At 36.2% G+C, this 13,633-nt stretch overlaps 1 protein-coding gene across 3 annotated transcripts; it reads left to right on the forward strand.

Moving 5' to 3' along the window:
- The first annotated feature begins 615 nt into the window (after positions 1 to 615).
- manba (mannosidase, beta A, lysosomal) lies at positions 616 to 13,417 on the forward strand. Of its 3 annotated transcripts, XM_037747384.1 has the most exons (18): positions 616 to 910; positions 3,533 to 3,627; positions 3,712 to 3,817; positions 3,902 to 4,075; positions 4,583 to 4,706; positions 4,992 to 5,161; positions 5,286 to 5,396; positions 5,875 to 6,026; positions 6,176 to 6,293; positions 7,126 to 7,212; positions 7,493 to 7,660; positions 7,828 to 8,046; positions 8,740 to 8,904; positions 9,643 to 9,787; positions 9,974 to 10,116; positions 11,201 to 11,458; positions 12,009 to 12,277; positions 12,451 to 13,417. In XM_037747384.1, exons 1-17 carry the CDS (start codon positions 722 to 724, stop codon positions 12,234 to 12,236), a joined length of 2,652 nt encoding a protein of 883 aa, XP_037603312.1. In that variant the 5' UTR covers positions 616 to 721; the 3' UTR covers positions 12,237 to 12,277; positions 12,451 to 13,417. The 3 variants fall into 3 exon arrangements, with proteins under 3 accessions (XP_037603312.1, XP_037603311.1, XP_037603313.1); XM_037747383.1 differs by having other exon boundaries at positions 12,009 to 13,417; XM_037747385.1 differs by lacking the exon at positions 616 to 910 and adding an exon at positions 1,268 to 1,532 and having other exon boundaries at positions 12,009 to 13,417.
- Positions 13,418 to 13,633: the final 216 nt, after the last annotated feature.

Raw genomic sequence — 13,633 nt, forward strand, 5'->3', positions numbered from 1 at the left:
TATATATACTGTGTATATATATATACATATATATATGTATATATATATGTATATACAGTATATATCCATGATGATTAAATATGGTGTTTCTCACAATAGGCCGTATTATGCTCTTTAAGTTTCAAAAATGTTCAAAACAGATGATTACAACAGTACAAATACACTACACTATTTAATCTTATCTTTCTTTGAGAGTTAGCACTTCACATTTTACACCACTTATCTGAAGTAAACACACTTTACAGGGTCATTTCAAAAAGGGATCCACCGAGTGGGGGAAACTCTCGCGAGATGTTTATGGTTAGGTGATGATACCGAATAGTTCGTCGAGTCTCGCGAGGTTTTGTAGATATCAGATCCGTTTTCACAATTTGCAGGTTATCTTCTAGACACGACCACTTCATATATAACTCTAATTCAAATTCATCCAACTTTATTTAAATGTACATGAGCGTTGTTTTAAATATAAAAGCAATTTTTAAAAATATTGTAAAACTGTGGCATGATTTTATTAAAGCTCAGAAAAATCTTTTACAAACATTTAAAAAATAATAATTTAAAACCTTTTCGCGGCAATACTCCCGTCACCTGACTGTCAAGAGGTGGGTGACGTCACGAACCAGGAAGAGCCTGTTCAGAAAAACAACAACAAAACTAAAATAGTTCACTTTTGAAGAGTATTTCCGTGACTTACCATGCCAGAAACAACAAACTAAGAGCCATGACTCTGTGGGGGAACTGTATTAGTGTTTTATTGTGTTTGTTTTGGGGTCTTTTATCGGTATTTTGTTCATTAACTGTGAGTCTGAACGGTAAATGGAGTCTGTCAAACTCAAACGGTTCAGTGTCTCTGCCTGCTGAAGTACCCGGATGTGTTCATTCAGCTCTACAGCTACAGGGAGACATCCAGGTAGGTCTATATATTACTTTATATGAGGATATATTACTATACATTCATCTGGATGTGTTCATTCAGCTCTACAGCTACAGGGAGACATCCAGGTAGGTCTATATATTACTTTATATGAGGATATATTACTATACATTCATCTGGATGTGTTCATTCAGCTCTACAGCTACAGGGAGACATCCAGGTAGGTCTATATATTACTTTATATGAGGATATATAATGTTCATTCAGCTCTACAGCTACAAAAATACATCCAGGTAGGTCTATATATTACTTTATATGAAGATATATAATGTTCATTCAGCTCTACAGCTACAGGGATTCATCCAGGTAGGTCTATGTATTACTTTATATGAGGATATATAATGTTCATTCAGCTCTACAGCTACAGGGAGACATCCAGGTAGGTCTATACATTACTTTATATGAGGATATATAATGTTCATTCAGCTCTACAGCTACAAAAATACATCCAGGTAGGTCTATGTATTACTTTATATGAGGATATATAATGTTCATTCAGCTCTACAGCTACAAAAATACATCCAGGTAGGTCTATATATTACTTTATATGAGGATATATAATGTTCATTCAGCTCTACAGCTACAGGGAGACATCCAGGTAGGTCTATGTATTACTTTATATGAGGATATATAATGTTCATTCAGCTCTACAGCTACAAAAATACATCCAGGTAGGTCTATATATTACTTTATATGAAGATATATAATGTTCATTCAGCTCTACAGCTACAGGGATTCATCCAGGTAGGTCAATATTTTACTTTATATGAGGATATATTACTATACATTCACCTGGATGTGTTCATTCAGTTCTACAGCTACAGGGAGACATCCAGGTAGGTCTATATATTACTTTATATAAGGATATATAATGTTCATTCAGCATTACAGCTACAAGGAGACATCCAGGTAGGTCTATATATTACTTTATATGAGGATATATATGATAGCTACACATTCATGTTCTCAATGTGTATTTCTTTTATTTTATTCTGTAAATACAACATATTGTGACTCCTGCTCCAGTGACATTTTCACTTCTATGGTGGAATAAAGTACATTTATTCAGGTACTGTACTTAAGGACAATTTTGAGGTACTTTACTTGAGTATTTCCGTTTTATGGTGCTGTAAACTTCACTTTATTTCAGTGAAGTATACAGAAGTACAGAAGTACTCAGATCTTTTACTTAAAGGGAACTCCGCCTCAATTAATAATGCTTTTTTCACATCCAATCAATATTTATGAACATGAGCTACTCTCTGTCAGAGCCAGAAGCCAGAGGAGTATGCTGTATATAGTACTGATTCATGTATTAATTTAGGGCTGCAATTAAATATTATTTTCGTTGTCGATTCATTTGTTCATTATTTTCTCGATTAATCAATTAGTTGTTTGGTATAACAGAAATAAAAAAGAAATAAAAAAAGGAAAAATAAAGAAATGCAAAAATAAATAAATACTTTTAAAAATGAATAAGAAATAAATGCATAAATAAAAGGGATATTAAACAGGAGAGTAAATAAATATGGGAATTAATACTAAAAAATAAATAAAGAAGCAAATTAAAACAGGAATATCAATTTATGTCACATTTGATGAATTAATTAATGGCTAAATTTTATCCAACAATTTAAAAACCTGTTTTTTCCAAAGACTTTTTTCCGACATTATTTCTTCCGACATTTTTTTTGACATTTTTCAGACTTTTTTTTCAGACTTTTTTTTTCTATGGACATTTTTTTTATGGACTTTTCTTTTCAGACTTTTTTCAGACTTTATTTTCCAGACATTTTAATGACTTTTTCTTTCGACATTTTTTCTTTCGACATTTTTGTTTAGAATTTTTTCAGACTTTATTTCTTCCGACATATTTTTTTTTTACATTTTTCAGATTTTTTTTCCCAGACATTTTTCAGACTTTTTTTTCAGACTTTTTTTTTCTATGGACATTTTTTTTATGGACTTTTCTTTTCAGACTTTTTTCAGACTTTATGGCTTCCGACATTTTTTTTTTTATTTTTCTGATTTTTTTTCCAGACATTTTTCTGACTTTTTTGTCAGAAATTTTTTCTTCCGACATTTTTTTTGACATCTTTCAGACTTTTTTGTCAGACATTTTTCAGACTTTTTTTTCAGACTTTTTTTTTATGGACATTTTTTTCTATGGACATTTTTTTTTTAAACATTTTTCAGACTTTTTTTCTATGGACTTTTTTTTTTTTTTTTAACATTTTTCAGACTTTTTTTTCAGACTTTTTTTCTATGGACTTTTTTTTTTACATCTTTATGTTTGAGAGATAAATCTTGCCTCAAATGCTTAGGAGGTTATAAAATGGTGAAAAATATGTATCAGTGTTTCCCAAAGCCCACGATGGCGTCCTCAAATGTCTTGTTTTATCCACAACTCAAAGATATTCAGTTTACTGTCATAGAGGAGTAAAGAAACCAGAAAATATTCATGTTTAAGAAGCTGGAACCAGATAACTTAATTTTTTTAATTATTAATAAAAAATGTTTTTTTAAATTAACAGAGAGGAATGAAATCAAATTAAAAGTAATTCCTGCCAGCTAAATCCTTTTATACTTTTCATTTAGGACCCGTATTTCAGGTTCAATGATGTGTCTTATCGGTGGATTGCCTTTGACAACTGGACATACACAACCACATTTACTGCCTCTACCCAGCTGAGGTCAGTATAATGATTTATATTATTTTTTAAAACCATTTTCTGTTCCCTGTTCCTGACTCGGCTGTGTGTTCTCTGTGTTGACAGGGCCAAACAGAAGGTGTTGCTGGTCTTTGACGGCGTTGACACTGTAGCATCGATTTGGCTCAATGGAGCCATTGTCGGGGAGACGGACAACATGTTTCGTAGATATGTATGTTCACTGTTCACGATGCACTGTGTACATTGTCTTTAATGCATCATTTGTTTCAAATACCGTCTCGTTTTTGGTGTGTAGGACTTCCCAGTCAGAGCCTTGCTGAAGGACGGGGATAATGTGCTGAAAGTCAGCTTGTTGTCTCCAGTTGTTTATGCATCTGAGCGGAGGAAAGCTCATTCTGCCTACAGAGTTCCTCCTGAATGTCCCCCAGATGTCCAGAAGGGGGAATGTCATGTCAATTTCATCAGAAAAGTAAGTACGTTGTCCTGCTATGGAGGACGGAACCTGCCAAAATAAAAAATATACGAGGATGGTTTTGATGCTAAGAAATTAGGATGATCTCCATCTGCTTTGAAAGGTGACTTTATGATGAATTTAGGGACAAAGGGGCTTTATGTTTGAGAGAGAAATCTTGCCATACCTTGTTAGGATGTTGGAAAAATACAGCCAGTAAAATTTCTTTTTTTAATCTTTGGACATCCACCTTTAACTTAGGCACCTATTTTTTTTTTTTTTTCTTTGCAATTCTGATTTTCATTATGCAGAATATATTAAAACATTTTTGTTTGCAGTTTTATTCTTACACTTGCCTGCCCTAAACACCGACCTTCATCTCACCCCAACCAGCACTTTCTTCTTCATTTATTGATGTTTGCATTTTAGTAAATTAACTACACATGCAGACCAAAGTCTCACACCTTAAAGAGCACTCACATTTCAACAGTAATCTGAAGTTCAGTCACTCTGTTTTTGGTGAAGGAGCAAAGCTCTTTCAGTTGGGATTGGGGGCCGTCGTTCCCCACGATGGGACTGTGGAAGGGAGTCCGACTTGAGGCGTTCGACGTCTTGCAGCTCGTCCAGGTTTCATCTGTTCCTCTACACGGTACGTCTCATCTAATTCTTTAACCTTTTGTTGAGTATAACCACTAAGACTAAGGAATACTGTTAAAACTTAAGGGTGTACCTAATAACCTGGCAGCTGAGCGTAGATGGGAACTTTCTTTAGAAATCTTGTATAAATATTTCCTCCTAGAGTTGTACGACTGAGAAATACTTTGTCACGTTTCCAGAATAAATGAAAAGTTATTGCATCTTTCCATTTTCTCTTTACTTTCTCATCCTAGTGGAATAATTAAATGTGTTTTATATGATCTGTTTGTCTGTCTAGATCTCAGCCTCTCTCAGTGGAGAGTCCAGGTTGAGCTTGTCGTTGATGCCGTTCAGACAACAAACGGCCAAATCTCGCTCTCCGTACCTGAGCTGGACTCAGAGCAGAGCTTCCAGACACAGTTTCTCCCAGGAAAGACCAAGTACAGCTTCACCTTACACATCAACACGGTACTCAATGCAGTCTGGTCAAACTGTTTTCAGATTTAGATTTACAGTTTGAAAGGAATATTCACAAAAATTTGTTTCTAAACACTTGTGCAGAAGTTTTGAGAGCTTTTTCTTCTTCCTCCAGAGCAGCCAGGTGAAGCTGTGGTGGCCCAACGGACACGGTGACCGACCCGTTTACCACCTCGCTGTCAAAGGCTTTCAGGATGAACTTTTGATCCTGAACACAGAGTCTAAGGTCAGAGGTCACTCACTGTCTCCTCATATGTTATTTAGGTATTTAGCTGATGTATTTATTAGGGCTCTATGATAATGACCAAAAGATCATGATTATTTATCACCATTATTGATTCATTTTATGGACACAATATTTGACCGATAATATGATGGAGCTGCTTTTTAATTTCTAGCTGCTTAATCTGACATCCAACAAGAGATTATATTAAACTCATGATGCCTAGAAAGTAAAGATTAATTATTGATTTATGCAGCACAAGTTGTTGCGCAGGAAAACAACAAGGTTTTGATGTTGAGATGCAAGTCTATGGAAAAAGTATTTTTGGGCCCCATGGCATCACGTGACAGATGTAGAAGTTGTAGTACCGCCGTTTGGCCACTATGTAAAATTTGTCCCCCAGAAATGAAACTGAATTCATAGATATAGGTGCTTTTCTTACTATTAAAGTTTCTGTGTTTGATGAAAATGTCTCCTGCAGGTGTATTTCCGGACAGTAGAACTTATCCAGGAGCCAGTTGTTGGGTCTCCAGGTCTGAGCTTTTATTTCCGCATCAATGGGAAACCAATTTTTCTGAAAGGCTCCAACTGGATCCCAGCCCACTCCTTCCAGGACCAAGTCACCGCTGCTGTGTGAGTTTAGTTTGAATCTCAGAGTCTCCTCTGCGACTTTGTACAGATTTGTTTCTGACTTGGAGTCACAGGACAGGTCTTGTTTGAACTAGCGAGTCCGTTGTGAATGTAATAATACTGAAGCTACCTGCTCTCTGTTTGTCCTGCAGCTTGAGGAACTTGTTGCAGTCGGCCGTGGATGCGAGCATGAACGCCCTCAGGGTCTGGGGAGGAGGAGTGTATGAACAGGATCTCTTCTACAGCATCTGTGATGAGATGGGAATCATGGTAACTACCATCATCCTCTAGTGATAGCAATATTATTGACTTATCAATATTACTACCGCCACAAATGTAAGAAATATTAAGATAACAATATCATAATGTAGTCAAATCTCACACTCATTCCTTAATCTTTGTATGGGTACTAGTTACAGGTGCAATATTTTTTAACTAAATAGATCATTCAGCCACATTTACTTTTTGACATTAGTTGTAAAACAGGAGACCATCATCAGCATAAAAAGAAATCAAAAGAATATGGACGGACCCTTAGGGCGAAGGAAGTCCAGGAACAACATAATTTTTGCATCAGGAAAGCATTGAGGTTTATGGGAAATGTACTTCATCCCTAAAATGACCATTTGTATAACAATTACTCACCCCGTGTTTCCTTGAATTCTTGAAGAAAACTTTGACTTCTCGCATGCTTCCACGGTGAATTTTTAAACAAAGTAGGTTGCCTAAAAAAGGAAATACTGATGTAAAGTATATTTCTGCCGATGCTTCCTGCACAAATTGATCTATGTTTACTGTTTTATTGTGTAATAATTGGCTTATGGTCTTTGCACTATTGGGAGTCCTTGTGTTTCTTCCTGTACAGTACTGATTTAGTTTTTCTAATAGCGTGTCTCTGCCTGTGACACAGCAGATAACCACATATAAACATGGTATTTTGTTAAGATTCTGATACAAGGGTGTGACATATATTTCAACAGACCGATGTTGATATACTATATATATATATATATATATATATATATATATATATTAACTATAACTCATGAACATATTGTATAAAAGATGGACGCTCAAAGTGATTAAATATGTGTGTCTTTAGGTTTGGCAGGACTTCATGTTTGCCTGTGCTATGTATCCCACTGAGGACGACTTCGTACAGACAGTAAGAGAAGAAGTCATCCAACAGGTGAGCGGCATATTTATTTATTCATTTTAGAAGATGTCATATCTGGAGACTATATACAACCAGATGGAAACATTAAGAAGAGCAGTGGTTCACATTGAATGTTTCTATCCTCAGTATGTTAAATCAAAACACATTTTTAGATGGCGAATTAACCAAAAAACATTTTCAAATGCACAAAAACAAGAGTTGCAGCATTTGAAGCTAGTTTAAGCATCCCAAAAGTTTGTTGTTGCATCCTGTTCTGACAGTAAATGTACTCACTTGTGTTTTTACTGGTCAGGTTCAGCGCCTCAAGTCTCATCCATCCATAATAACTTGGAGCGGGAACAATGAGAACGAAGCTGCTCTGGCGACAAACTGGTTCAACATCCCAGTTTCCCAGAGGCCAACATACCTGAAAGACTACGTGACGCTGTATGTGAAGAACATCAGGGCGATAGTTCAGGAGGTGAGAGTGAAGTTGTTGACAGGTTGTCAGGATTTATGTTTTTAAAAGATTACTGATTGTGTGTAATATGCATTATGACACTTTGTTGTCAGTTCTTTTTTTTACTATCATATTTAAAGATGGTAGAAACAAAAAGCTATTAAATTACTTTCTAATATCTGCTTCAGGAGGACAAGAGTCGCCCGTTCCTCGTCTCCAGCCCGACTAACGGGGCTGAGTCGGAGCAGGAGGGTTGGGTGGCGGAGAACCCTTACGACCTTCACTACGGCGACACACACTTCTACAGCTACTTATCGGACTGCTGGGATTGGACGACTTTCCCTCGGACACGTTTCGCCTCCGAGTACGGCTTCCAGTCGTGGCCTTCCTTCTCCACTCTGCAGCCGGTGACTGAATGAACCTTTCTAGTCATGTTTTGTTTTTAGTGATGGTTTTACCAAGTATCTAAAATCTGAGTTGTTCTCTTTAATATTCTGGAGAATTTAAGACATGTTTGGATCTCTTTTGTGCCAATTTTTATTAGATTTTTTGTTTTCTTTTTAACTGATTAAGGACCAAAAATACCACCGTTGTCATATTTCCGACTGCATTGCTAATGGGGGTACTTAACTTTAAAAGTTGAAGTTTAAAGTTTTTAAATTTAAAAGTTACTGACAACTAGACTTTCAGCTAACTGTGCTACATTTATATTTGTTTGAATGTTGATTAGTGTACATTATATTGTCCATTTTCAAATTAAATTAAATTAACAAATCAAATTAATTAAGGGGCAAGGATACATTTTGACGACTACAAGTACTACTGCTTCTAATATTTATAATAATGATGATTGTTGATTGTCGTATTCCACAATGTGGTATAGATTTCTGATCCAGAATAAAATGTAAAAGTTATTTAATAACTCTAAATAATAAAATGAAAACGAAAGATGGTGAAATGATAATTACAAAAACTTAGCTTTACTAACAGGAGTTAAGAGGTAGATGCTGACCTTGTCCGTCACACACACAGAGCTAGGTTGAAGTCTTCTTGTTTTTTTTAGGTGGTATAAAGTTTCCGTCTGTGTTGTGATATTTCAGGTTTCCATAAAAGAAGACTGGAGCTACAACAGTAATTTCACTTCCCATCGTCAACACCACGAGAGTGGGAACCAGCAGATGTTACAGCAGGCTGCTTTACATTTCAACCTGCCAAACTCCACCGATCCCTTGAAAAGATTTACAGACACTCTCTACATCACTCAGGTAGATCACACCAACCACCCATCACCTCACGGGGTCCCTTGACCTCCGACCTCAAGATATGTGAATGAAAATAGGTTCTATGGGTACCCACAAGTCTCCCCTTTACAGACATGCCCATTTTATGATAATCACATGCAGTTTTGGGTTATTTTCTCCTATTCTAAAATGGAATATTTGAATATTTCTGCATACTGGGGTCCCTAAACAGTTTTGGAATTACATAAATTGGGTATCACTGTAAAGCTGAGACTCTTGTGGATCCAATGAGCTCAATTGTATTCATGTGTGATGATGTTAGTCCCCATAGTAGCTATTTTATTGTAGTGAGACCATTTTTTTAAAACCTCACTGTATAAAATGAGGATAATCACAGCCTCATGAAACTTTACAGCCACAAACTAGAGACCTAGAGCATTCAGAGGATGGATGGCTTTCATAGGTAGATTGACAATAAGGGGGTTTCTGAGCAGTTTCCAGAACAGAAGTGCTTGCCATCCAATCGCCGAAAAATACAATTCCTGCAGAAATCTCCAAATGTCAAAAGTTGTTGACACCAAATCACAGCATGGCTTTTTCTATGGTGTGTTTTGGTGTCTTTATGTGGTATTTTGGAGGGATTATTGATCATTTTATCAATTCTTGATTGGTAAAAGATGTAGCATGAAATCTGCGTAACAAATGGTATCAACACAAAAAATGCTGCAACAACTTATAATGTATTTTCTTATTCATGTCCAGGTGATGCAGGCTCAATGTGTGAAGACACAGACCGAGTTTTATCGGCGAAGTCAGAGTGAGATCATTGAGGGCAAAGGTCGCACTATGGGCGCTCTCTACTGGCAGCTCAACGATGTTTGGCAGGCGCCTTCCTGGTCATCGATCGGTGAGCGAACGCCCACACTTTTATGTTGAACGTGTTTGTATTTTGGACTCCTGTATTAATGCCATAATGGAAATATATTTATGATGGATATAAATCGTTTGTTGTGTAACAGCTGTGCTTATCATTTATTGGGATTAGAGGTCAGTGTTGTAAAAATAATCATATATCATTTCCTTGTGTGTGCAGAGTTTGGTGGGAAGTGGAAAATGCTGCATTATTTTGCGCAAAACTTCTTCGCCTCCGTCCTACCAGTCGGCTTCGAGGATGGCGACACGCTGTTGATCTACGCCGTCTCAGACCTGAGTCACGACCTGAAGCTCAGGGCGGTGGTATGTTTTCAATCATAAACTCTATCTTTACATTACATTCATTGTGGAGGTGATTTTTGTCCAAACAACCTACAATAAGTGGATTCAAACTGCATTCCTCTCAAATAAACAACTGAAGCATATTCAGTGAGACACAATTGCTCACAGTTTCTAATGATGTGCAAAAATATTTATTAACACAACGTTAAAAAAAGATGAGAGAACAACTGAATTTAGAGAAAAAATACTGAGAAATCTTATCAAACAAAGTTAAAGGGAAGAAAAAAAGGAACAAAAGTCTGTAACAAAATGTCACTATATATTAAATATTATATTTTAAATTTTATCAACACCTTGAGGGTAATTTCAGCAGGAAGCAGACAGTGTGCAGGAGTTTCTCTCATTGTTTTCTACATTGAACTTCCCTCTGCACATCTGTCACACATTCAGATGTGCAGAGATTTATTTCTAATTAAAATAAAAATATAACTATAATTTCCAAAAGGTCAGTCAACACTAGAGTTTGAACAATATGCGATTTTTAAGACCAGTACTGTATATTTTTAGATTTAAGCTGCTAATATGTGATAGTTTAAGTTTAAATGTGACTGGTTACATGTTCACATTATAATGGACACAGAAGCAAAATTATTTAACACTTCACAATAAATCTAAGCCAATTGTTTTTGTTATTGATTTATCACTTTATTAACTAATAACAGAATAATTGTTAAAATCAATTTTAGCTTCAAAATTAGCTGTATGACAAAATAAAATAAAGAAAACTGTTATTATTCCATTATAGTGAGAAAGTTTCTCATGAATTTAGCAAAAAAAAAGTAATTTTATCCACATTAATATTATGAAAATCTAATAAAACAGAAACGTTGGTCAGCTCAACATTTGCAAACATTTGAACATCATTTGAACTCTAAATTTAAACCAATGATAACAACAGTTTTTTTTCTCACCTCCGTTTCAGTAATATTAACTGAATTTTATTTAAATTTTTTTTAATTTAATTTTTTTCTATCTAATTTTAGTTAAATATGTGATAATTTGTCTGGCACATGAGCTGAAACCGGTCTATTCTTCTGTTGATCAGGTGTCTGTGTACTCCTGGTCTGATCTGGATCCAGTGTGCACCCTGAAGTCGGACCTGCTCCCGGTCCCCGGAGGTAGCGCCGTGGCCATTTTTAAACAGCCAGTCGCCGCCCTGCTGGCAGGATGTGGACACTGCACCCGCCTCACCTGCCTGCTCACCTTCCACCTGGAGGACAGCAGCGGCCAGCAGGGTCCCTCCAACCATCACTTCCTGAGCTCACCCAAAGATGCTCAGGGACTCCAGAGACCCAACATCACGGTAAGACTCCGTGTTAAAAAGAAGTTTGACTGCTTTTATTAACTTATTTTATACACAGATTTTAAATAACGCATGGAAACAGTCATTAATTATGATGTGTAGGTGGGTGACACACTGACAATGATAAAAGAAACGCTTTAGTAAGTTACAGCTGAGTATATACTGCATGAGTTAGAATAATTGATTTTATATGTTCTATATCTAAACATCATAATAAAACTATGCTATGAGGGGCTGTTGGCAGTCTCCTACCAGCCCTGAAGATGAGGCAGAAAATAACTCATCTTTTAACCTGATTGCTTTATAAAAACTAAAACAGAAACAACAACATTACGAAATTTGATTGATAGGACACAAATAAAGCCAGATTTTCAACGCCAACATTGGTGGTTGTTTAACAATGATGCCAACAACTCCCATGATCCCACGCTACTTCACAACGTCATCAAAGTCTTTTGTTGTTGTTGTTGATTGAGAGACACTGCTACTGATTGCGTCACGTTCATGCTCATGTTCACTCGTTCTAAACAGAGTGTGTGTTTCTCTGCAGGCCGAGGTGAAGCAGGAGGATGAGACGGGCTACAGCGTCACCCTCCACTCTGCCTCCGTGGCTCCTTTCGTCTGGCTCGATGTGGGAAACATCCCCGGACGCTTCAGCTCCAACGGCTTCCTGATGGTTTCTAGAAACAGGACAGTCGGTTTTAACGCTTGGCGTCCCACCAACGTCACAGAACTCTCCAGATCGCTCACCATCACGTCTTTAAGGGACGTATATTGACCTTGTGTACCAGCCAGCCTCCATGTGGAGGTCTACCAGAGGTAACAGACGGGAAAAGTGGGACTGTCTTGTCCCTGTCTGTCACTTTAAAGAGATACTATATCTGAGGTTTGACCCTTGTGAAAGTTTGAGTGTCCGAAAGATATTTTTGGACTGAAGGTGATACTTTGTGCCAACTTTCTAAATGTTTAAACTTGTTTTTGTTTCTTCTCAGAGCAGAAAAGCCTCAGAAAACAGCAGTTAGACCTGAACATTTCCAAATAAAGGAAAGGTAGGAAGGTTTTAGCAGCTCTTGACAGCAGGGTGACCCACTGTATTCAGTCACTAGAAGGGAAACACATCAGGGCCTTTACATGATCAATACTTTGCTGTTGCAGACAGACAACATGTAATGTGAACTGGGTTTGATCTTACAGATGTAAGTGTGTGCACTGAAATCTATTTTCCTTTTGTTTGTTTTGCTGTTTTGCACATTTCTCAGATAATCAACAGGGCAAAGATTCTAATGCTTGACATAATGGATGTTTATTTTATTACTTGCAGTACTGTCCAAAATATGTTCTATATTTGTACTGAATTTAGATACATTTGTAGAGCTTTGTTTTTGATATGAAGGTATTTCATTCTGTTGATCAACGTTTAAAAAAATCCTAATTGCATCGACTGTGATTCAGTGTTTAAAAAATAAATATGACAAAAATAAAAACGTTTTTTATAAAATCTGATAATATTTATTATTATTACCCTTAGAGGGGGTGGGGGGGAGGGGTAGGATATGTGTAACAGCTGCACAAGAGACAGGCCGGATAAAGATACAAAAGAATTAGAAAAAAAAAATTAGAAAAGCTATACCATAAATTAACGTTAAACTAAAGCTATATACATATACAAAATAAATACTGGAGAGTATACAATAAGTGCACAAAAACAATACTGTAAACCAAAATAAGAAAACTATATACATTTACCAGGTGGGGGAAGTCTGACAAAAGACGCTACTGATGGATGCTATTATGGGAAAATGTATATATAGATGTACATCTATATATACTGTATATATATACTGTGTATATATATTATATATAATATATAATCACTTATAAACCCATTTAAATTCTGTTGTCATGTAAATGATCATTAAAGAGTTTAAAAAACAGTAATAAACATAAATAATTGATGTGCTCACCTCCTGGTCTGCCAGTGGATTCCCTTCAGTTATCGCCTCATATCTTCTGTCTGAGATCAACAGCAGTAAATCACCCAGATTCTCCTCTGAGATTGAATTATTTTGTAATTTTTTTAAATATATATGTATATGTAATCAAGTGGCCGTTTCTCTCTCATATTGTGGTAGGTAGGTAAGGTCACTTTTTTTGGGGGGAGAGTTGCTTCTTTTA

This window comes from Sebastes umbrosus, chromosome 16 (assembly GCF_015220745.1).
Source record: "Sebastes umbrosus isolate fSebUmb1 chromosome 16, fSebUmb1.pri, whole genome shotgun sequence".
NCBI lineage: Eukaryota > Metazoa > Chordata > Actinopteri > Perciformes > Sebastidae > Sebastes > Sebastes umbrosus.

What these genes read in the sequence shown, in the direction of transcription:
- manba (XM_037747383.1), top strand. Translation starts at nt 722, where the DNA reads ATGACTCTGTGGGGGAACTGTATTAGTGTTTTATTGTGTTTGTTTTGG. An exon ending in TTCATCTGTTCCTCTACACG is followed by an intron (nt 4,707 to 4,991) that starts GTACGTCTCATC and finishes TTGTCTGTCTAG; the next exon opens with ATCTCAGCCTCTCTCAGTGG. An exon ending in GACCAAGTCACCGCTGCTGT is followed by an intron (nt 6,027 to 6,175) that starts GTGAGTTTAGTT and finishes TTTGTCCTGCAG; the next exon opens with CTTGAGGAACTTGTTGCAGT.